The sequence below is a fragment of the Saccopteryx leptura genome, chromosome 1 (assembly GCF_036850995.1).
Source record: "Saccopteryx leptura isolate mSacLep1 chromosome 1, mSacLep1_pri_phased_curated, whole genome shotgun sequence".
NCBI classification, from domain to species: Eukaryota; Metazoa; Chordata; class Mammalia; order Chiroptera; family Emballonuridae; genus Saccopteryx; species Saccopteryx leptura.
This window is the reverse complement of record NC_089503.1, coordinates 297,567,093-297,592,940: the sequence shown is the minus strand read 5'-3', so window position 1 is coordinate 297,592,940 and position 25,848 is coordinate 297,567,093. Positions and strand designations below refer to the sequence as shown.

Sequence of the window (25,848 nt, the reverse complement as noted above, 5' to 3'; positions counted from 1 at the left end):
CCTTTATCACTTGAGTTACCCTCTCAGATAATCTCACGTACACCTGTGTCTCCAACTATCATATATAGCCAGTTCCAGCTAAACCACTCTCTCGAGCTTCAGACCCACATTCTGAATAGCTCATTAGACATTTTCATCTAGATAACCAACAGGTCTCTCCTCTCCTCATTAAAATTCAGTTCAAGCATTTTATCCTCTTAGAACTATTTATTCTCTAACCCCTAACTATGAAGATTTGATAAAACTAAGTACTTTCTCCCCCCCAAAAAATAGGCATTTACAGATAAAAATATATGCATTTAATTTCAGAGTTCTCAGACTTCTCTGAGTCCCAGCTTAAGAATTCCTGCCTTATAAACCAAGCTGGGTACTTTCCAGAATTTCCTCAGTCTACAGTATAGTATTACACAGCATGCTGTAAGCACCAACTGCACACCCCTATCTTTCCCACTCGATTTTGAGTTGCTCAACAAATAAGGATGGTATACTGTTCAATTCTATATCCTAGATCACAGCTGACATCCAACAAATCCCATTGAATAGACGACTTAACTCATTCTGTGGTTCTATCATAAAGAATTAAATTTCTCCTGTACATTTCATTTATTTATAATGGCATATATAAAAAAAGAAGCAACTCAAATGTTAACAAATGTTAAAAGCAAGGTTTAGAAATGACAGTACATATACATCCATCTTATTCTGCCATTAAAAATAAATATGAAGCATACATAGTGATATAAAAATAAAACTGTTAAACAATATTAAGGTAAAAAATACAATACACACACACACACATATATACACACACAAATAACAACTGTTTGGAAAATTATGAAAAAGAGCCTCAGAGGAAAATAAAGAAGTACTAACTAATAGCATGGCAGGAAGTTAGAACATTTTAAGTATTTTTCTGAAATATTATACTTTTGCAAATTAAAAATAAGACATCAAAATGAACTTATCCTCCAGGAAGCGCTGCTAGATTCCAGGAACCAGCACTCTCCCACACACACTCCTCTACTCCCCTCAGACCACAACCTCTCGGAAGGCTGAGCCTGTCCCCATCTTGTTCAACACTGTATCCATAGCATCTAACAGTGTGGAGGTTCATAACAGGTACCCAATAAACATTACTTAAATAATAAATTACTTCTTATTTAGTATCTAACATTGATTTTAGTTATTAAAACTGAGAATAAATTAATTTTCCTATTACCTGTTCCCTAGTCAAGTCAGAGGAGCACTCAGGAGAGTTAACTGTCTGAGAAGGCCAAGTGACCTCTGGACTTGTCTGCGTGGCTTGAGTGATACTGTGCTGCTTCTTCAGATCGTACTTTCTGCTGGTAAGCGCGGATTCACTGGTGACATTTTCTTTCAAATCATTTCCAATATTAAGCATCTGAGAATCTGATCAAACAAATAAAATGCTAAGATAACATTCTCAAATACTTGACAAATCTTAATGTCATTGTGAATAACTATTTAAAAATGAATATATCTCTTTTAATATGATACATTATTATAAAATAGAAAAACAAAAGAGAAAGTCAATAAAACCTAAAGTTCATTTGTTGAAAAGTGAACAAAACTGACCAAAAAAAGGAAAAGAGGGAAAAAAAGGGAAAGAAATTATTACAATCAGAAATAAAACAAGGAATATTAACCTATTAACCTTAATGAATACAGTGAATAACTGTATTTTTTTTTCCCCCCCGAAGCTGGAAACGGGGAGAGACAGTCAGACAGACTCCTGCATGCGCCCGACCGGGATCCACCCGGCATGCCCACCAGGGGGCGACGCTCTGCCCCTCCGGGGCATCGCTCCGTCGTGACCAGAGCCACTCCAGCACCTGGGGCAGAGGCCAATGAGCCATCCCCAGCGCCCAGGCCATCCCTGCTCCAATAGAGCCTCAGCTGCGGGAGGGGAAGAGGGAGAAAGAGAGGAAGGAGAGGGGGAGGGGTGGAGAAGCAGATGGGTGCTTCTCCTGTGTGCCCTGGCCGGGAATCAAACCCGGGACCTCTGCACACCAGGCCAACGCTCTACCACTGAGCCAACTGGCCAGGGCTGATAACTGTATTCTAATAATTAGATAATTTAGATGAAATAGAAGACATAAACTACTAAAATAGACTTAAGAAATAGACAATGTGAATAATGCATACAGGATAAAAAGATTGACCAAGTACCCCAAAACACTAAACACAATGAAAAGCCCGAGCCCAGATGGTTTTAATAGTAAATTCTACCAAAAAGCCCAGGCCCAGATGGTTTTAATAGTGAATTCTACCAAACAGTTCAAGAAGAATACCAAATCTTTAAAAATTGTTCCAAAAAGAAGAGGAGAAACATTTCTCTGTTTATTCTATGAAGCCAGTATTACCCTGATTCCAAAATCATATAGAACTGAAATCAATATGCTCATAAATATAAACATGAAAATCCTACACAAAATGTTAGCAAACTAAACCCAGCAATATATTTTATATAAAGATAATTACACACCACGGCCAAATGGTATTTATCCCAGGAATGCAAGGTTGTTTTAATAGCCCCCCCGAAGAAAAATAATTAGCATAATACATCTCATTAATAGAATAGAGTATCACATAATTATCCTCAATAGAAACAGAAAAAACGTGACAAAATCTAACACCTTCTCGTGATAAAAACATGCAGCAAACTAGAAATAGAAGGAAACTTTTCAATCTGATAAAGGCTAACTACAAAAAACCCACAGCCAATAAAATACTTAATAGTATAAGATCATATGCTTTTCTCTAAAGATCAGAAATAAGACAAGGATGTTTGCTCTTATCACTTTTATTTAACAATGTCCCACTGGTTTTAACCAAGACAATTAGGCAAGAAAAAGAAATAAAAGGTATCCACAATAAAAAGGAACTTATCTCTACTCATTAATGACATAACCGTGCATATAAAAAAACCCTAAATAATCCACTGAAAAACTCTTTAAGAACTAATGAATAGGTTTAGTGAAATCACAGATCTAAATAAATGGTAAGGCCCTGGCCGGTTGGCTCAGTGGTAGAGCATCGGCCTGGCGTGCAGAAGTCCGGGGTTCGATTCCTGGCCAGGGCACACAAGAGAGGCGCCCATCTGCTTCTCCACCCCTCCCCCCTCTCCTTCCTCTCTGTCTCTCTCTTCCCCTCCCGCAGCGAGGCTCCATTGGAGCAAGGATGGCCCGGGCGCTGGGGATGGCTCCTTGGCCTCTGCCCCAGGCGCTGGAGTGGCTCTGGTCGCAACGGGGCGTCGCCCCCTGGTGGGCAGAGTGCCGCCCCCTGGTGGGCGTGCCGAGTGGATCCCGGTCGGGCGCATGCAGGAGTCTGTCTGACTGTCTCTCCCCATTTCCAGCTTCAGAAAAATACAAAAAAAAAAAAAAAAAAAAGGTAAAAGACTGCATGTTCATGGATGAAAAGGCTTAATATTGTTAAGATGCAATATTTCCAAAATTGATCCATAGCTCCTTTTTTCCTTAAGTGAGAAGCAGGGAGGAAGAGAGACTCCCGCATGCACCCTGATTGGGATCCACCTGGCAAGCCCACTTATGGGGCCATGCTCTGCCCATCTGGGGCTGTTGCTCCATTGCTTGACAACTGAGCTATTTTTAGCACCTGAGATGAGGCCATGGAGCCATCCTCAGCAACTGCCAGGGATCAACTTGCTCCAACCGAACCATGGCTTTGGGAAAAGAGAGAGATATAGAGATGGGAGGAGAGGGGTGGAGAAGCAAATGGTCGCTTCTCCTTTGTGCTCTGACTGGGAATTGAACCTGGGAGTTTCACACATCGGGTCAATGCTGTACTGCTGAGCCAACTGTCCAGTGCTGATGCATAGCTTTAACACAGTCCCTATCAGAATTTGAGCTGGCTTCTTTATAGAAATTAACAAGCTGATTCTAAAATTATATGGTATTGCAAGGAACCCAGAATACTCAAAACAACTTACTCCTACACAACATGGTAGTCAAGACAGTATGGTACTGGCACAAAGACAAATGTACAGATAAATGTAATGTACTTGAGAGTCTAGAAATAAACCCACGTGTCTATGGTCCTTACCTACACACCAATATAAAGCTTAACTCAAATGGATCAAAGAACTAAACTTAAAACCTAAATCTAGAAAACTCTTAAAAGAAAACATAGCAATAAATCCTAACTTCAGATGTGTTCATGGATTTTTAGATATGATACCAAAAACACCAAAGGAACAAAAGCAACAACAAAAATCCCAGATTAACTAGATTCCATTAAAGGAAGAAAAAAGAAAGTGTTTCAAAGGACAGTATGAAAAAACTAAAAAGATAGCCCATAAGATGAGAGAAAATATTTCCAAATTATATTTAATAAGGGATTTATTTCTACAATATATAAAGAACTCCTAAAACCCAATGATAAAAAGACAAATACAGGTAATCCATTTAAAGCACAGGCAAAAGTTGTGGACATTTTCCCAAAGATACATAAATGACCAATAATAAAGATATGAAGAAACGCTTGACAGCATTAGCTATTAGAAGAGTATAGATCAAAACCGTATGTTTGCATAACTATTTTGGTGTGCTACAAAAGCCTTTTCAGAGACTTAAAAAAAAAAAAAGCCAGCATTTGTTCAGTGCTCTCTAGGGAACATGCAGATGGAAGCACAACTCTAAGGAAGGGCTGAGGAGACAGGTTTATTTTTCCCACCTTACCTGTAAGGAACTTTTTAATATCAGTGACAGAACTGAGATTTCTGTGCTCAACTAATAGAGCTGGAGCCATATAAGCATCTTGGGGAAGTAAGTTTGAGTCAGCTGCTGTTGTAACGTAGTTATATAAATGGAGCGGTTTATGAGAATTTAATACCATTGTCTTGTCAAGTGAATAAAAATTCATCTTTATCCCCCTCCCAAAAAAAATTCCATCAGGTGCAAGAGCAGCTGAAGCTATTCTTAAGCAAAGGGCAGTGAGGAAGAGTGAAGGATTTATGTTCCAAAAATCTGAGCAGGTGCAGCTGGTCAGAAGCAGTCAGCATGTGCACACCCAGGGGTCTCCAAGCATTCGAACCTCATTGGAGAAGTGTCTATTCAGGCCTGCCCACTATTTAACTGAATTGTTTGTTTTTATGGTGGGTACTTGAAATATCAGGGGGATCACTTTGTGAAGTACAGTGGTACCTTGAGATACGAGTTTAATTCGTTCTGTAACCGAGCTTGTAAGTCAGTCAACTTGTATATCAAACAAATTTCTCCCATTTAAAATAACTGAAATACGTTCCAGCCCTGTGAAACATCCCCAAACCATCCTAAATTATGAAAAAAGACATGTTTTTAACTAAGAAACACACATGTATACTTTACCAATGCATAACAAAATATATGAAATAAAAGAAAAAAGTATTATTTAGTACTGTATTCTTACCTTGAAGACAAACGAGTGCAGCTAACGGAGGTGAATGGCGGAGGAGGAGGGAGGGAGGGAGGGAGGGAGGAAGGGATGCAGGCACTGTAGACATGAAAACTAAAACTGCTCTTTCTTAACACTAAATGTAAACTAAAACTGAATTTTCTTTACTTTAAACAAAACTAAAACTGCACTTTCTTTACTTAAAATGAAACCACAAAAACTTAATTGTAAAAAAATGCACTTTTTTAACTTTAAACTTAACCTAAGCTTAACATTATGTATTTTTCATTTAATCATCACCTGTTTTTGCCTTTTGGCTGCACTTGCGGCACTTTCATTGCAGGACTTTTGAATAAAAATCTATCCAAAGAGGTTTGCTTTTGCCTGCCTTTTAAAATGTTACGGAAATGTGACAAACAAGTGTCATTAAAAAGTGCTGAAGTATGACCAGCTGAAACTTTTTCTGGGTGTTTCTTTTCAATAAAACTTGAAAGCTTCTCCAACATTGCCAGCATGTCTTTAATTTCACGTGTAGAAATAAATCACTTCCTCCAACTCTACCTCCTCCTCACTACTAATCTCTTGCAGAAGCTCCATATGTTGCATCATCTGTAGCTCCTTCAACTCCTCAGTTGAGAGTTCCTCCTCATGTTCCTTGATGAGCTCGTTTATGTCACCTCATCTATCTACCTCCAGACCCATCGAGTTTCCAAGGGACACAATCTCCTCCAACGCTTCTACTTCGGTCTCAGTCTCTGGTTCAAATCCTTCGAAGTCCCTGTCTGCAACAACATGAGGCCATAACTTTTTCCATGCCGAGTTCAAGGTTTTTCTTGTAACCTCTTGCCATGCTAAGTCAATAATGCGTAAACACATCGTGTTGTTGTAGTGATCTTTCCAAAACTCTCAAAGGGTTAGATTGGTATTCTCAGTCACCTCAAAGCAGCAGCGGAACAAGTGCTTTGTGTAAAGCTTTTTAAAGTTGGAAAAGACCTGCTGATCCATAGGTTGCAAGATTGAATTCATGTTGGGTGAGAGGTAGAGAACTTTCACGAATTTAAACTCATCAAAAATGTCATCTTCAAGACCAGGTGGGTGGGCTGGAGTATTTTCAAGGATTAGTAATGCTTTCGTCGGGAGTTTATTTTCTTGAAGATATTTCTTCACTGCAGGACCAAAGATGAGATTTACCCATTCAATAAAAGACTGCATGTAACCCATGCCCTAGCATTGGCGCACCACATAACCTGCAGTTTTTCTTTAAAAGTCTTGTGAGTCTTAAGGGCTCAAGGATTTTCGGAATGATACACTAACAGTGGCTTTACTTTACAGTCACTGCTAGCATTTGCACACAATGCAAGGGTCAGATGGTCCTTCATGGGTTTATGGCCTGGCAGCTTCTTCTCTGCAGTGATGGAAGTCCTCTGAGGACACTTTTTTTTCAAAACAATACTGTTTCGTCATAGTTGAACACTTGTTGGGGGATGTAGCCTTCCTTTCCGATAAGTGCAGCAAAACGTGCGATATACTCCTCAGCTGCTTAATGTCAGCACTCGCAGCTTCACCGTGCCTCACCACCAGGAAATTTTCAAGCCAGCGGTGACTTGGCTTAAATGTATCTTCTGCTGCCTCTTTTGAGGTTGATGGTTCTTTCTTCTTCAAGTTGCCGTAAATAATACGTGCCTTTTCGCATATTACAGTCTCCGTCACTGTATCTCCTACCAACTCTTTTTCTTTCACCCACACCAGCAGAAGCTTCTCCATTTCTTCATAGATATTTGTCCTTAATTGGGACAGAACTGTAGTCCCTTTTGCTGGATTTGCACTTTTGATGGCATCCTTTTGTTTAAGGATGGTACAAATTGTAGATGTATTGTGGTCCTACAGCCTTGCCAGTTCAAGCACTCGTACACCACGCTCATGTTTTTCTATTATTTCTTGCTTGACTTCTATCGACATCATTCTCTTCTTCTCACCACTGTCCTTTACACTCACTTTCTTCGGCCTCATGATAGCACGTAAAAAATGCAAAATGATGCAAGAATGAGTACAGCATACGAGATTCGATGTGATTCTGCGGGTAACACGTGAGAAAGAACGAGATGCTGGTGTTGTGCTGCCGATACTGGACCCGTGCGCCAATGCGCCAACTAGCGACAGCTTCCCAAATCACAACTCGTATCTCAGAATTTCGCTTGGATCTCAAACAAGAATACGAACCGAGTCACAGCTCATATCTTTAAAAATTCATATGTTGCTCTGCTTGTATCTCAAGGCACCACTGTATAGGATTGTCTAACCACTACGCTGTATACCCAAAACTAATACAGAATAATATTAATGTAAACTGTAAATGAAAAAAAAAAAGAAATCATAAAAATGGATCAGACTCTGGTATCTATTGAAAGTCCTGCTGATGGATTTTAAGTGGACTATTATTTTTTTACTGCAAATATCAGGCTTTTAATTTTTAAGGATTTCTAACTGGTTATTTTTATAGGATTTTGTTATGATTTCAACATCCTATCATCTAAGGATATTAGTTATATTTCTTTAAAAGTCTCCACTTTTTTTTAGCATTAAGTGTATTATTTATTTCTTATTGTATTTTAAAAATAGCCCTTCTGTCATTTATTTTGCCCACCCATCATCAGAATCTCATTCTATATTTGAATAATTTAATAGTTTATGCGTTTTTTGGGAGTAAAATTGCTTCATTCAGTAAATGTTGGAAAATATTACTCAATTTTTCAGATTCTTTTCCATTCATGTGACCTAGACATTACTGATCAAACTGTATTCACCTTAGACTTCCCTCAGCTACTAATGACAAAAGAAGGGAAGGAAGAGAACTCTTTCTCCTTTCTGAGGGTAACAACAAGAACAGTAGCTGCGGCCCTGGCCAGTTGGCTCAGCGGTAGAGCGTCGGCCTGGCGTGCGGGGGACCCGGGTTCGATTTTCAGCCAGGGCACATAGGAGAAGCGCCCATTTGCTTCTCCATCCCCCCCTCCTTCCTCTCTGTCTCTCTCTTCCCTTCCCGCAGCCAAGGCTCCATTGGAGCAAAGATGGCCCGGGCGCTGGGGATGGCTCCTTGGCCTCTGCCCCAGGCGCTAGAGTGGCTCTGGTCGTGGCAGAGCGACGCCCCAGAGGGGCAGAGCGAAGTCCCTGGTGGGCGTGCCGGGTGGATCCCGGTCGGGCGCATGCGGGAGTCTGTCTGACTGTCTCTCCCCGTTTCCAGCTTCAGAGAAGAACAGTAGCTGCAAGTTCAAGTTTCTAGTATAAGAGCTAAAATAATGTTGGCTGCAGCAGTTGTAGTTATGTTGAATTTATAGATCAGTAATGACCAGTGCAAACTATAAAATCAACTGCTCAGTGGCAAGCAGCAATCTTTTCACACTGCACTGTGGTTTTCGGCCTGAATCCTGAAGGTAAACCTTGAGCCTGGTTCTCATATCCCCATAGTTCTAAGACTATACTTTTATTGAAAAGTAATTCATATTAAAGAGTAGTTCATATACCCCATTCATCCACTTAAAGTGTACAAATCCAGTGGTTTTTAGTGTACTCACAATCATTTTTAGAATGTTTTCATCACCCTCAAAACCCACCACACCTATTAACAGTCCCATTCCCTTCCAATCTTCAGGCTCCCCCAGCATTAAGCAGCCATTAATTTACTTTTTTGTCTATCTTGGTCTGCCTTTTCTAAACATTGCACATAAATTGAATCATATAATATGTGGTCTTTCATGCCTAGCTTCTTTCATTTAGCATAATATTGATATTTTCAGTTTCCATGTTGAAACACATTGTCAGTATTTAGTTCTTTTTTCAAGCTGAATAATATTCTGATATATGAATATACCACATTTTCTTTGTCCATTCATGATGACATTTGGATGGTCTTTTTCTTATTATGAATACTGCTGCTGTCAATATTTGTGTATAAGTTTTTATGTGGACCTAAGCTTTTATTTCTTTTGGAGGGGGGTACTCTTGAGTAGAATGGCTTGGTCGTAAGTTAACTGTTCAACTTTCTCAGTTACTGCAAACTGTTTCCAAAGCATCCACATTTTACAATCCCAGCAATGTAAGAGAGTTCCAGTTTCTCTCTAGAGTAGCTAGAGTAGTCTCCTGGACTTTCTTGGTTCCTCGTCTCACTTCTTCATAGGGGAGAAAATATGACTTATCTGATTGACAAGTTTATTAAAAGAATGTATATTTTTATGGTTAAGTTCCTTCTCATTTTGTATAAGCCTTGTAGGCAAAAAAGGTGCATTGTGTTCTGTTTTCTTACAAGACAGACCTGCAGTTTGGGATCTAAAGCATTTGAGAGAGAGCAGTAGAGCAAACCTAACTTCTCATACCTAAGCACTTATCAGTAATGAAGCTGACTTTTGATCTATGCTCTAGTTGGTTCTACACTCCAGAAGAAAATACTGTTCAGTTAAGAGTTCCCTACAAACTGCTCCTATCCCAGCAAAAGTCTTATCTTATGTGGGTTTATGCCTACAAATATTTCTTACTTTGCATCTGACTTTCTTAAGAATTTCTGGCCCACTAATGGTATATATTTTTCTTTTGCAATACTGTTATAATTTTTTTTTTTACAGGGACAGAGCGAGAGTCAGAGAAAGGGATAGAGACAGACAGGAACGGAGAGAGATGAGCAGCATTAATCATCAGTTTTTCGTTGCGACACCTTAATTGTTCATTGACTGCTTTCTTATATGTGCCTTGACCACGGGCCTTCAGCAGACTGAGTAACCCCTTGCTCGAGCCAGTGACCTTGGGTCCAAGCTGGTAAGCTTTTTGCTCAAGCCAGATGAGCCCGCGCTCAAGCTGGCGACCTTGGGGTCTCAAACCTGGGTCCTCAGCATCCCAGTCAAACACTCTATCCACTGTGCCACTGCCTGGTCAGGCGTATAATTTTTTCTTTTTACATATTTTATGTCTTCTGATGAGATTTTGATAGGAGATGAATACATGCATATATCAGTCCTTCATATTTCACTCTCAAGTAGCTAGCTACTAACTGAAGACCAGAACACAAGTCTACAGACTCAAGCGCTTTTTACTACTTCACACTACATTATAAGATATAATCATTACATTAAAGACCTTAAAAATCTTGCTTTGAATGGATACAAATATTAAAGCAAACAGCAATATACACAGCAATATACTTTAACTGAGTACATTGAAAAGGAAGAGCTAGAGATAAGCTTGGAAAGAAATGAACAGTTCTATTGAGGAGTAACAAGCAAATAAGATTATAGAGATGGGAAAGTAGAAGGAATTCCAACACAGGAAGTGTAACAGGTTGGTTGGGTAAATATATAATACGGGGGGTTCTCAGGTTACGACAATCTCGACATACAACATATCAAGTTTATGATGCTCACTCTTATAAAAACTTTAAAAATTTGAGATGCGAGCATTTCAACTTATACAGTTAGTGTCATACTTACACTCTATGTGGGTGAGCTAGTTTGGTTGTGCGCAGTGGAATTCGCAGTAACTCGGTGAATGGGTGAGGCAGTTGGCATCCCCCAGTAGGCTTACCTACACCATTTTAGACTGTTAAAAGCACAAATATTCCATTTCTGTTAGGCAAGGGTGTCTTTTGACTAACAACAAAATTGGGGTTACATCACTGTCGTAGGAACAGAACTGTGTTGTAACCCAAGGACCCCCTGTAGTGGGTAATAAAGCTAAGAAAAATATCAGGTAAGAGACCCAAGTAACACCAAGAGGCATGTAAGACCATAAAACTTCTCTCATTTTCACTTAAAACATGTTTGTAGAATACAGTAGGTACTAATCAACTTAGGTGAGTTATTTCCAAGGTAGCGATCCATATATAGGCAGTATTTTATTACAATGCACTGAAAGTGTCCCTCAATCATCTACTGCTACATATATGCATACATATAATAAGTGTTTAAGTGAAAAGAAATGATCAGCATGCAAATAATTCAAATTCAAATTTCAATGTAAGTATTTTTCATATATACCTCTGATATGAAAAGAGCCATCATCATTTCTCTCTACCACAAGATGATCAATATGAATGGTTATAGGAGCTGGTTCAAGAGATATACTACGAGGACTGTCATCCTACAGGAAAGAGAAATAGCATCAGCATATTGTTGTTAAAGTAAGTGATAAAACTAATGTAATCATTTCCTTAACAAACATTACTTCAGTCAATATTTTTAATGAGTTAGAAATGTATCTTTACATGATTTAGTTAACATAGAGAGAAAACTGCCCATTCTGTTTTGATTATTTTCTAATTCCTAAGAATCCCTATTTAATTCACCAAAAACACCAACACATTCATTTCAATAAATGCTGGTAAAGTACAGTGTGTCCCTCAAGTCATGGTGCACTTTTGACCGGTCACAGGAAAGCAACAAAAGACGATAGAAATGTGAAATCTGCACCAAATAAAAGGAAAACCCTCCAGTTTCTGTAGGATGATGTGGCAGCATGTGCGCATGCGCAGATGATGACGTAACACCGTGTATACAGCGGAGCAGCCCATGGCCATGCCAGTCAAGATGTGGACGGTACAGAGGAAAGTTCAGTGTGTTCTGTGGCTCACTAAATTCAAATCCGTGACCAAAGTGCAATGTGAATATCAGCACGTTTATAACGAAGTGCCACCACATAGGAATAACATTACTCGGTGGGATAAGCAGTTGAAAGAAACCAGCAGTTTGGTGGAGAAACCCATTCTGGTAGGCCATCAGTCAGTGACAAGTCTGTACAGGCTATATGGGATAGCTACCTAAGGAGCCCTAAAAAATCTGTGCATGAGCCACAGCAAACTGCACTGAATAAGTATAAAACTGGGAGAGTTATCCTTTTATTTGGTGCAGATTTCACATTTCTATCATCTTTTGTTGCTTTCCTGTGACTGGTCAAAAGTACACCATGACTTTACGGACACACTGTATATATTACAGAGAGGGCATATTCTTACACATGAATCAAAGTTCAGATATTTATTAACATACTTTTAAATTAATTTTTGTGTTACAAACTTGTATCTTCATTGGCATCACTGTTGCAACAGTTTCATCTTCCAAAAAATGTTGAATATTCATAAGAGAAGACGTCAGAAACTCAGTGCTTAAGTTTTCTATATGGCATTGTAGAAATCCATTTTTTTCTGCAAGCAAAGAGTGTATTACAGCACTAGGCCCACTTTCAAATCTCAGAGTAATCTCAGGAGAGGATTTGGAATGAACAACAGCTTTATGATCAGAACCTATAGAAAAAGGAAAAAAAATTAAACTTGTAGTACTACTCAAAAATGTCACTCACAATTAGAGGTTGACATTAGAGGTTACTTTCATTTTGGACAATGGTAAAACAATAATGAAGTTGTAATAATTACCTTTAATTTAAGTAATATTTACAGTACATATATAATATACCACATAATGCTAACTTTAATTTTTATAGATAATCTTCTACTACAATAATGCTGACTTGTCTCTATTTTCTATTTTTTTGGTAAAAAATACATGCCACAATATAAATCAGATATCATGCATACATTAGATACTCAGTGTGTCTGAGTATGTACCTGTCTATAAATTTATAATATAATAGCTACCATGAAGAGTCAAGGCATTTAAAGTGACTCAAGCCATTTCTCAACAAGTAATGAAAGCCTCAAGTTTTGCACCTCATTAAAGCTGGGAATTAAATATTTACATTAACTTATGCCTAGTCCTTGTTCCAAAAAAGAATTCCAGGTTAGCTTACAGAACTCAAGTATAAACACTTGAGTTCAAAAACAAATTGTTAAATTTCAATACAGCACCCATAGAATATCCAATTTTGAAAAAAGAAAAGCTGGTGCAACCACTGAAGTAAATTGGCTCTTATAGTAACTTTTATTTTACTTAACCTCACTCCAAAAAGAATAGGAGGAAACATGCACATAACATAAAAGACAAAAACTAAGCAATAGAAAAATAAGAATAAAAAATAAAATAGGTAGAAAGGTTAACTCAAAATACATTATTTAAATTTCTGTACCAAAGGTGGACCAAAAATGAGTTTTCTTGCAGCAAAAAGAAAAATACCATCCATTTCACAATTCATAAAACCCAAGATTAAAAACAAATTGTTCGGGAAAGGCAAAGCAGTTTCAGTTACTGAGGAATCAGAGTACTCTGCCCTGTGGGTCCTCATAAGGAGACCCCACTAGTTTAATTATCATAGAAAATGTTTATTTTCCCTCAGCATGGATATGAATATGTACTTAGATATGTTAGTATTTTATTCCCATATTAAGAAAAACAAGAGTTAATTAACTCATTATATAAAATGTGTTATTAGAAACAAACTGGGCATATGTGATTTTATACTGTCCTTTACCCAGCTATATAGCTACATATATACATCAGATACATATATACTCCAGGGAGCTAAGAGCCAGAAATAATTTCAAACAAAAAAGAGTATTTACTTGGAGCAGAGGTGAAACAAAACCTATATTAGTCAAAAACCATTCCTCCTTACTAACTCTTATGCCATGCAACTACTATATTAAGGTCCTCCTATTAAAGGAATCTAAAATCTATACATTATAGAAAAACAAAAATAAAGTCTTTGTTCATATGTTGATTAATGTTTGAAATGTTAAAGATTAATTTTTTTCTCTTGTTCCATTTAATCCTTCCCCTTCCTTAACCTCTTTCTTTCTTCCTGTTTTGTTTGTTTATCCTTCTAACAACCAACTGAGACAGTTGTGGAAAAAATTAGGTATTAGATAACACTGACTATTTAATCCATACATACAAAGCATTAAAAATGATTTCTTCAGTTAGAAACAATTTGAAAAAAGTAACAGCATATGTTACTAAGTAAGCTATAAAGAAAAGTAAAAAACTAATTGTGCAACTGGAAATCTAAGACTGTACAATTTGAAAAGTGGCTGGCTTGGGTATAGAACAAAGTCTATGAAATTTTATGTTTAATCTTTTTTTGGTTTTTGTCCATTATGAAACCTTCCCAACTATATAATTAGCTTCCTCCTTTTTGCATGATATTGGGATTTACACTTGCTAATAATAGCAGATACACTGTAAACTGTATCTGTATGGCAGATACACATAGCCAGTAGCTAAGCTTTTTCCATGATGCTATATGTATTTCAACATGTTATATATCAGATACAGCATTCTGTGTATATAGCAAATAAAAATATTACAGCATAGTGACTTTTTAAAAATATTTAAAATAGAATATTGTCATTTTAAATTATTTGTATGACTATTCTAATAAATTCATTTCTTGAAATGACTAAAAATCATCATGTATAATAACTTTATTTAAACTTTGAAAAAAGGATGATTTAATGTAGTTTCCTCTTCATATACTGCATGTTTTGTTGCTTTTATCCCTCTCTGTCCAAGGGAAGGTGTTGATCTTATAATGAAGCACCAAAAGAACAGAATACACAATTTTTCCACATACCAAGTGCAAATGCTCATTTATAAGCAAAATAATGGAATATAGAAATTGACATTTATTCTCATACAGAATGAAGTTTGACCTTCTATAGCAATATTTTCATACAGAAAGAGCTCAGTTTTCTCAGACCCATTAGCTCAAAGAATTGGAAGACTGAAAAAATAAGAACTCACTCATAGCAAGTATTTTCAAACAAGAAAATACTTAATACATCTTGAACTGATACTTCTTATAATTTAACATTATGTAATGAAAGTGATCTAGAACAAATCTCTGATAAATTCCTTGAATTTCATATGTATGCCGATGAGTCATGTATCAAACAAAAAGTTTGTCATATTAAAGTCTCACCTACTGGACGATTAGAAAGGTAATTCCGAAGACTGATATTGCCTAACTGATCTGGTGTCACGTGGTCCACTTGAAGACAGATTTCTGTATCTTCTCCTCGGATGTCAATTTCTCCATTAACACCAGTAATTTTAAACATCACGACTGACATCTAACAATGATGGCATAAATAATATTAATATACCAATTAAAACAAAATTTTAAAAAAACTATTAAAACCTCTAAAAATACAACTGTAGCTTAATAAACCAAATATTCTGCTCACAAAAATTAAGGAATATTTTATCGCTTTATATTCATTTTGAAATATCCCCTAATTTTTGTGAGCCGTATATATAGTGATCAAAAGAATTATAGTCATAAATTTCAGCTTCCTTTTTCTTACTGTCAAGAAAAAATTTTTTTGACCATGAGGACTAATTACATATTTCCATGTAACATTATTTGCATTAAGAGCTGAACATATTTTCTAAGTCATCCATGGAATATTTCACTGGGTGAAGATGGCTTAAATAAACCATAATATATTTCTTTTGTAGACGGCCCCTCATAGAAAATGATTTCCGTCCTTACCATCACATTTTTTCAATGTGTGTATATGTGTGTGTATGTACAGATATATATATGGGGGAAGGAGGAAGGAGAGAGAGATGAAGAGAGAGAAGCATCAAGTTGTTACTCCACTTAGTTATGTACTGATTGCTTCTCATACCTTGCTTGATTGATTATTAAACCAGTGACCTTGGGCTCAAACGAATGACCTCGAGATGAAGCTGGCAATTTTGGGCTCAAGCTGGTAACCCCTGGGTCGAGCTGGTGACCTTGTGTTCAAGCCTGCAATCTTGGGATTGAGCTGGCAACCCCAGGCTCAAGGCAGCAATCTTGGATTTCTAGGCTACAACCTTGGTGTTAGGGGTCAATGCCCTATTCACTGTGCCACTGCCAGTCAGGCATGCATATTTGAAAAACATAAAAGACTAAAAAAAAGAACCTCCCTCCTCAGCACACGCTCAAAAAAATTCTAAGTAAAATTCAGAGAAAAACAATTCAGTGAGAGGGAAGAATTTTCAAGAGTAGAAAGTGAATTTTCAAGAGAGAACATAGTAAATTACCCACAATCTAAGTCACCTCAATTTATATATTAATGTCTTAAAAGGTGAACGTATTAAATATGAGATAAAGTTGGTGGCATTTCTCTTCATAGAAACTCTAAAACAATTACCAGGTCATTATGATTTTCTTGAGCCCCTTCTGAATTTGTACTGATGGCATCTGGAGAGGTTTCACCATAACTCTGTAGGTTTGCACTGGCATTTGCATTATCTGCTGGGTTTTGATCATTTGTACTCGAATTCTTTTTAATACCTGAAATAATACAAAATAAAATAATAAATTAAAATCAGTTTTACAAATGATCCACAAATGTTACATTTATCTAGCCAAAATGGGTAATCTCTATAACTCTGTCCTAAGCATAGCGTTAAGACAATAAACAAAGAAAAATTAAATTGTGGTTAGTTAGCAAATAATAAGAAATAACATCTCACAAGAAAATGTTAGAGATTCTTACCTACATTCAGACAGCATGAAAAGAAATCTACCACCGCTGGCCACAGCCTGCATTCTCTGTGCAAGCGTGGTGCTTGTGTAATCAGCAGGTCCATGATCAGCCAGTGCAAGCCCCTTTCCTCTGTCCTACATTGACTATTTAATTTTTCTCTTCAGTATCCTACAGTAACTTCTAGTTATCTTCTACAAGTAGTTAATGCCATTATCATCAATGTAATCTTTTTCCATCCTTACCTACCTGCCTTAATTACTCAATGTGCTGTATTTCACTATTTCTCAAATTCTCTGGTAAAAGACAAACTTTTTAAAAAGTGCCCTTCAAATATCAATACTTTTAAAAAATACTGTAAAAATAAATTACTAGAAAAATTAGATTAGAAAAGCCAAAGACATACAAAACATGGCCTCAATGTTTTCATTATTATATTTACTAATATATAATCAGCTTCTAACCCAGTGCCTGGCAACATAGTCAGTGTTCAATAAATTATCTATTGAAAGAATGAATAAAACTATTTTAGTGCCAGAGAAGATGTATAAGGTCTACCAGAAAGTTCTGTCCGTTTCTATCACAAGTTTTGACATGTAAGCACGTTTATTTGGTGCATGTGTGCCTCTCTATTTTTATTACTTAATATATACATACTGACGTAGTAAATTAACTAAAACAAAGTTGATTCACGTTAGTCTTATGTGTGAAGCGATAGTGTACCCATGGCTACTGATAAGGTTCATTTACGCCACCATAATTTTTACAAATTTCAACAAGGAAGAAATGCTACAGAAGCATGTCTGTCACATCCACCATATTCCCCAGACTTAGCACTCTCTGACTATCACTTGTTTTTGTCCTTACAAAATTTTTTGAAGGGCAAAAAATTCAAAAATGAAGAAGATATCAAACAAGCACTGGTTCAATATTTCGCATCAAAAGATAAAACATTTTTCAAAAATGGGATATACAAATTGCCTTCACGCTGGCAAGAAATCATTAATAATAATGGCAATTATATTATTTAATAAAGTTTATTGACAGTAAGAAAAATTTGTATTTTGTTTTATTCCAAAAACAGACAGAACTTTCCGGTAGACCTTATATACACGTACAATTGTGGCATAAAGAGATAATAAACTCCCATTTACAGGGAGTTCCTACCACAGGTATTAAGGAGGCTTCCCTGATAAAGTAATATTTAAGCTAAAATAAACAAATAAAAAAGCATTTTAGGCATGGGTACAAAGATCCTAAGGTGGAAAGTATTTTGTCACCACGAAGAAACTGAGAATAAGACTGAAATATACTAAAGTAAATCTGAAGTGTAGTAAGCACATTAAAAAATAGTAGCAATGACAAGGTAGGGCAATATTGCACAGAGCACTGTCAGTAATGCTAAGGTTTTTAATCTAAGCCTTGTATCAGTGAGAAGTCATCAAGATTAAAAGAAAAAGCAGCATGATAGTATTTACATTTTTGTTTATTTATTTATTTATTTTTAGAGAAGAGAGACAGAGAGGGAGAGAGACTGGGGGGGGGGGGGGGAGGAGCAGGAAGCATCAACTCCCATATGTGCCTTGACCAGGCAAGCCCAGGGTTTCGAACTGGCGACCTCAGCATTTCCAGGTCGACACTTTATCCACTGCGCCACCACAGGTCAGGCAGTATTTACATTTTTTAAGAGTATTCTTTCTATGGAAAGAAAAATGAACTGAAAATGACATAAATAGAAGTTAGGAGCCTGTACTAGGGCAGCAGTCCAGCTATGTGTTTATTTATCTGTATATAACTATGTATATACAGTGTGTCCATCAAGTCATGGTGCACTTTTGACGGGTCACAGGAAAGCAACAAAAGATGACAGAAATGTGAAATCTGCACCAAATAAAAGGAAAACCCTCCCAGTTTCTGTAGGATGATGTGGCAGCATGTGCGCATGCGCAGATGATGACGTAACACCGTGTATACAGCGGAGCAGCCCATGGCCATGCCAGTCGAGATGTGGATGGTACAGAGGAAAGTTCAGTGTGTTCTGTGGTTCGCTAAATTTGAACCATGACCAAAGTGCAATGTGAATATCAGCACATTAATAACGAAGCGCCACCACATAGGAATAACATTACTCGGTGGGATAAGCAGTTGAAGGAAACCGGCAGTTTGGTGGAGAAACCCCGTTCTGGTAGGCCATCAGTCAGTGACGAGTCTGTACAGGCTATATGGGATAGCTACCTAAGGAGCCCTAAAATATCTGTGTGTGAGCCCACATCGAACTACACTGAATAGGTATGAAACTGGGAGAGTTTTCCTTTTAATCGGTGCAGATTTCACATTTCTATCGTCCTTTGTTGCTTTCCTGAGACAGGTCAAAAGTGCACCATGACTTTACGGACACACTGTATATTCAAAAATATGTATACACACATATACATACAGATGTATATCTCTTTGTGTATATATATGTCAATGTATATATTATATGTATAAACATACACATATGTATAGAAAAATACATAGAAAACAGTCTGGAGGTTTACAGTATACAACAAAAGTTGGGATGAGTGCTATTTCTAGAGTGGGGAATGACATTAAGGGGCAGAGTAATCGTAGTTTAAAGTGAAACATCCATTTTTTACTCTAGATATTTGTATAATATCTGACATTTTTTACACTGAGAAAATATTCATACATTTCTTGTAAAATTAACACAAAGAAAACGAGTATTCCTAATGAAAATCAATTCCTCTGACATAAAGAAAAGCATTACAGTTTAGGAGAATCGGGACTCTTTAGTCACATATTTAAATATTACACACAGAATGAATGCCTTGAGTTTTTTAAGATCCTAAAAATAGTCTACCACTGGAATCTATTCTAAGACAGTAATTAGAAATGCAGACAAAACTTTATAACATCCAATATCAGGGAAATGATTGAAAGGTCATTACATTCTTATGACAATTTAATATGGCCATTTAAAATATTATCAAAGGAGTTTAAGTAATATTAGAAAATGCTTATATCTGATAAAAAGTAGGTTAAAAAACTATATATGTAATATGACACCAAATTCATATGTAAATGAATGTCTATACATATTTATAGAATAAATGATAGTTGACATCACTGAATTGTGAAAATTTTGGGTTTCAAAATTGCAATTGTGGCCTGACCTGTGATGGCACAGTGGATAAAGCGTCAACCTGGAAATGCTGAGGTTGCTGGTTCGAAACCCTGGGCTTGCCTGGTCAAGGCACATATGGGAGTTGATGCTTCCAGCTCCTCCCCCCCTTCTCTCTCTCTGTCTCTCCTCTCTCTCTTTCTGTCTCTCCCTCTCCTCTCCAAGATGAATAAATTAAAAAAAAAAATTTAAAAAAAAAATTGCAATTGTCTGTATTTTCCAAATTGAGTGGCAGTCACTTCTATTAATTATTTAATATTTAGAAATAACAAGAAAATCAGTGATGCTTTTTGACAATATGTAGGAGTATCTTCTACAGCAGGGGTTTCAAACTCGCGGCCCGCCGAACAATTTTGTGCGGCCCACAGACTAATCCAAGAAGTTCAAAATATTTTGGATAAAATTAAGTAAGCCTAGGGTGTCGGGAGCCGATCAACAACTGCTGGCTGACAAGGTCACAGCAGGAGAAGACCCACAACTGCTGGCTGACAAGGTCACAGCAGAAGAAGATCAAAAACTGCTGATTGACAAAGTCACAGCAGAGAAGACCAACGGCTGCTGGTTGACAGAGTCACCGCAGTGAAGACCAATGGCTGCGGGTTGACAAAGTCACTGCAAAGGAAAGGCACAACGATACTTCCCCCTTTAACTTTTTGAATTAATCTGGCCTTATATCCCGCCTTTTCTGGGTGTGTGCTATTATTTATAGCACAGGGATAATAGTACCGTGCTTTCCCTGTAGATTCGTAGGAATTTCTTTGGAAATGAGACAGAGCGTGTGAGTTCCACAGAGAAGCCTGTAAGCCCCTTGAACTGGGCTCATAAACATAAGAGGCTGGCTATGATATCCCTCTTAAGGGTTAAGTTTGTAGGAGAATTTCTTCTTAATCATGTTAGAAAGAATAGATTGTGACTTGTGAATGGGTAGAAGGCAGTGGCTGTGCACAGAGCACCTTTCGGCCTTCACTTAATTCATCATTTTTCCTCCCTAGCCTTTTCATGTGATAGAGTAGAGAAACTTTCCTTTCTTCTTGCTTACCTGACCTGCAGATGGTGGAACACTCTGAGAAGAATATAGTTAGAACTTAACTAGTGTGTGAATATAGTAAATAAATAAAATTTGACTAGACAATAGAATCTTAGGAAAGGAGTAATGGAATGGCCCGTTGCGTGGCCTGGGATGGGAACGCAGTCAGCAAGAAAAGAATGTTTTACTAAGAGACTTGTTTTATGACTGAAGGCAGCTGCTGGGCTTTCTCAGTGAGACATTCTCATGAGATTTATATACTTTCCAGGGTTTTTCGTTCAGATAATAAAGAGAAATATGGGGGGATCCATAGAAGCAATAGCAATTAATGCCTTCTGATATTATGTTGCTACTAAGCTATCTTGCAGGTGCACTCTATATATCTTTAAGCAAAAGTTACTCTTGATGTTATGACAATTTCTTAATAAGCAAGCCTTTTGAAGTCTTGTGAGAAAAATTAGGACACTGCATGAACTCAAGGCCATTTGCCTGAGCAAGCGGTGGTCCTTTGCTAGTCCTGAATGATTTCGTCTGCTAATCTCTCTCTGCGCCCTTGACTCACAACAACAGTAGAGTTATTAATTAATACTAATCTTTTAGAAGTTTGTACCAATATTGTTATTGCTATTGTATAACTGTACTTTGAATAACTTACCACCTGATTTATAGTTTATAGATATGAATTAACTGTTATCTGGAAACATGTAACCATAGTGAAACAAAATACCATGTGATTGTAACTTAGTGTGTGTGCATAAAAAGAAAGCTAGACCAGCATTTAGCAGAGATGCCTGGCAGTAAATGCTAACTAGAGAATAAAGAGAAAGAAAAGAATTCGGCTCTCTCACTCGATTTTCACCGACGCCATCTCCTCCTGTGGGACCCCTGGATCCCCCCCGGGGCTGGACCCTGGCACTAGGGGCCTACTTGTATTTTTCATTTCTCTAGCATCCTAGCTAGATATTAGCTTAGTTAACAGCAGTTGTGATGCGAACTACAGTTTCTGGTCGTTTTGTGACACTGAGTAAACTGCATGTACGATTGTGCTTGTTGTACTGATTTTTTTTTGTTTTCAACTGCAGTGAGAAAAGTATTGCGTAACAGTTGCCTTTTGTAGACCTAGTGCGCCGCCAAACGGCTGTGATCTTGCTCTGCGGCCCACATACTGAGTTGAGTTTGAGACCCCTGCTCTACAGGAATACTGTTTTTGAAACATGTTGATCACTGAACAGAAATCCTCTGCTAAGGTAGGATTTAAAAACATAAAGGGGGCAGAGGAACTAGCAATAGAACTCTGTGAATCTAGATTTTTATGACCCATATTAGTACCTTTTCTCCATTTACTGGTAGAGTATGCTGGAAAGAAGATTGCTATGAATTGCCTATCGTAGGGTTAGGTCAGGGCTTTTTGATATGGTAACCATTTCCCATGTCAGGGGAGTTAGCAAAGCACACTGGTTGACTAAAAGCTTAGACTCTTGAGTCAGATTAGCTGAGTTCCAAATCTGCCTCTATTGCTTCCTGACTGTATTTCTCTAAGCCTGTTTCTGAAGCTCTGAGTCTTTCCTTACCTATATGTCTTCAACTACATCTCACAGGCTTATTACTCTTTATCTACAATGTAATTTGTATGTGTCTCTGGTCTCTTAGCTTCAGTGTCTGAGATGAACTACTCCCTGGCTATGGCCATGCTTTTATCCCTGTTCACAAAGTCCCCAATGCCTTACTGGTGGGGATGCATGTAATTCTTTTTAAGTCATTCCTAGTCATCTTTACTGAGGCATTAGTGACCTCTGGATAAAAAGGGTATTCTTTCATTTTCATCAGACATAATCATGTATGAGGGAATCCTTGTATGGGAATAAGTACTCTAGTTCTATGACCACATAACTGAGAATTCATCAAGCTAATTAAGGTCATCTAATCAAAATTCCAGATACAGAGAGCTAGTAGCCTTAATATTGTCTTCTTTATGATCTATATACAAATAAATACTAGATATCAGTAACAAACACAAAAAAGAGAAGTATATAGTTAAAAGAAGCACTGGAACAATTATTAGAAAATTAGTGCAATGCCCTTTGTATTATGCATATATGTGTATTGAAATAAAATGTCTTTTTTGGGATATAATTATCAAATATAACTAAAAATACTTAAGCATCATTTTTAAGATGCATATATATATAATATAAATTTGTTACTGTATTGCTTTACCTTTTTCCAGAAATATATGACTATCACTTCCATCACTTTCCAGCAACTGTTCTTCCAGTATCATGCTGTCAAGTGAGATGGTATCCAATGAGGTTTGTGAGGGGCTTCTCTGCATGTTCTTAGAAGAAACACAGAGTGGAGCCAGGTTCGGTGGGCACCGTTCCTTAGGCTTCCCACTGTCCAAAAACAAAATTATTAGAAAACTGTCACCTTTAAGGTAAAAATACGTCTCTAAAACATAATTCTGACAAAATAACAATAAGCATATAGTATCTACAAGTTTTTAAATTATATTTTATAACTATAAGCTCAAAGTGTTTTTATATTTTGAAAAACCTACTCTTCCATGTGTTAACTCTAATAATGACATATTTTGCCATGAGGTTTTCTTGGTTCAAAAACAAAATATGCTCAAACACACACACACCCTGACCTGAAACAACCACCCCTCCACCCAATTCCAATACTATACTCTTACCTTAAAGATGACTGTGACTTAAGTGTTCTAATTGTGGGTGCTTCTTCTTTACTGATTTCCAGATTCTCAGAGAGTGAAGCTGTTTCTTGAAGCAAATCTTCAGCTTTAAAGATTGATTCTATGGTTTCATTTCCTTTACTACTGTTTAAAAGCATGTTTTGATTACCATCATTATCAAATGACAGCATACTTGAATCCTCTCTGTACTTTAAGACACTATTTGAATCTGTGTAAGATAAATTCTTTTGGTCACTTGTTTCTAATCCAATTTCCCCTGAGCCACTTTTGCAAAGAATTCTACTACTTTCATCCTCACTTATTTTCTCTAAATTTTTATCTGATAAATAATCCAGAAAGGAAATACCTTTTTGCAGATTTGTATCACTAGCTGATTTAAAAAGCAAAGGATCCTTCAAAGGAACATGGCTAAGGTCAACACTCAGAGATCTGTTATCTGACAAATGATTAACAGTCCTACTTCTAATTTGATTTGTACCACTAACTTGTTTCCTTTTTGAAGACAAGAATTCTCCATTTTCTGTAGGCAAACAATGAGAAACCACTGGGTTCACACTTTCAGAAACAGGAAACTTAAGAGTATTTGCTTGATCCAGTGGATGTAGTAAAAGAGCCACTTCTGCACTTTTAAGTAAAATTCCAATGCAAATGGATGTCTGACTAGCAGGGCTGCCAGTCACAGCTTCTACATCGTTCCTTAAGTTCTCTGAAAGCAGAATAAGTGAGTCATGGAGGAATAGCAGGAACAGATACTGATAGTGATTAATCTGCATGCTGACATGTTTATGAACATGAACTAGGACATGAATATCTGCATCTGATGAGGAAGAGGAAAATCTCAGAAATGTATCTGAAGATTTCTGACTACCATTTGTCAAGGGCTCAGAATCTGTACTGTAATAATCCTTCAAGAGCTTTTTCCGCTTCAGTCGGCCACTCAGGTCACTAGATTCACTTTGTGATGTATTTAGAGACACTTGATTACAAGTCTGAAACTCTTGAGACAGTGCATACTTTGTTGGTTGACAAATCCAGATGGAAAGAGGGAAAGAGTCTACAAAATTTATTGGTCGTCCTTTTCCACTTTTCATCCCTTCATAATCAATCCAAAACTGAGAAAAGTACACAGCCCAAACATCTGTGGCAGCAGAAGTTTTAAGAGCGTGTTTATTCAACTTGGGAATAATATTTCCTTTATAAACTTCATGCATTTTGGTATCTTGCTCATGAGCATGTCTCTGGAAGATTGGGTGCAGAAGATTAAAACTGTCACCAGATTTGGGGAAGCTGGTATATGTTTTACTGAAAAAGTCACAATCTTTAAAATCTTGAAACAAGGCTTCTAGATCAGAATGTCGGCAGTTTGGACAGTGCCTGGTATTTGTGGCAATCATTTCAGAACTCTGAACAGAAATTGCATGTGGTTGATCTTGATGACATTCAGATTTCATTTCAGAAGGAATAACAAACTAGAAGAGAAAAAATATTAATCTAGTCTAACTTAAAAATCCATTTATCTTGAAAATAATCAACAACATGACTTAGCTCAAGAATTCGTTTTTGAGATTCTTCTCCCCAAATCCTACTTACCTATCCAAATATAAGGTACTCTCTCCTCCCAAATGTTTATTAAACTGAGTAAATGGATTTATTTTACTATTAAGAAAAGCTTAAAAAACAAACGTAATGAATAATGTACAAATCATATTAATATATTTGCATATAACATATCACAAAATAAAAAGAACAAAATTAAATTAAATCAGTACTACTAAATGCCCTGAGTATACATTAAGAAAGTACCAAATTTAAAAAAGAGAATTTTTTGTTAGGATATTTTAGAATTAAGCAATCTGTAGGATAAAGAGATGAGTAAATGGTATGACTCAATAGATGGTATCAGAATCACTTTTCTAGGAGAAAACTATTAAGAAAACAAACTTAAATGTATAAGTTCAACTATGTAAAAAATAACTTTCAAGACATCATTAGCCCCAGTCCTTAAAATATTCATATAAAAAAGTTCAAAGTGACTGGTTTTGAAATTGTCCATACTCAGAAGATGCAAAGATCTTCAGTTATAATTATAAATGTTATAAATATGT

At 36.9% G+C, this 25,848-nt stretch overlaps 1 protein-coding gene across 2 annotated transcripts in view; it reads right to left on the bottom strand.

The window, feature by feature from the left end:
* Window positions 1–25,848, bottom strand: part of BLTP3B (bridge-like lipid transfer protein family member 3B) — a 108,360-nt gene that overhangs the window by 8,689 nt on the left and 73,823 nt on the right. The window contains exons 14-20 of one of the 2 annotated variants that reach the window (XM_066357027.1): window positions 23,726–25,212; window positions 23,248–23,423; window positions 16,484–16,626; window positions 15,262–15,412; window positions 12,438–12,691; window positions 11,430–11,532; window positions 1,220–1,410 (exon numbers count right to left, since the gene is read on the bottom strand). In XM_066357027.1, the coding sequence (XP_066213124.1) occupies window positions 1,220–1,410; window positions 11,430–11,532; window positions 12,438–12,691; window positions 15,262–15,412; window positions 16,484–16,626; window positions 23,248–23,423; window positions 23,726–25,212 (2,505 nt within the window). The remainder of the gene's footprint in view (window positions 1–1,219; window positions 1,411–11,429; window positions 11,533–12,437; window positions 12,692–15,261; window positions 15,413–16,483; window positions 16,627–23,247; window positions 23,424–23,725; window positions 25,213–25,848) is intronic. The other variant, XM_066357034.1, reaches the window with a different exon arrangement.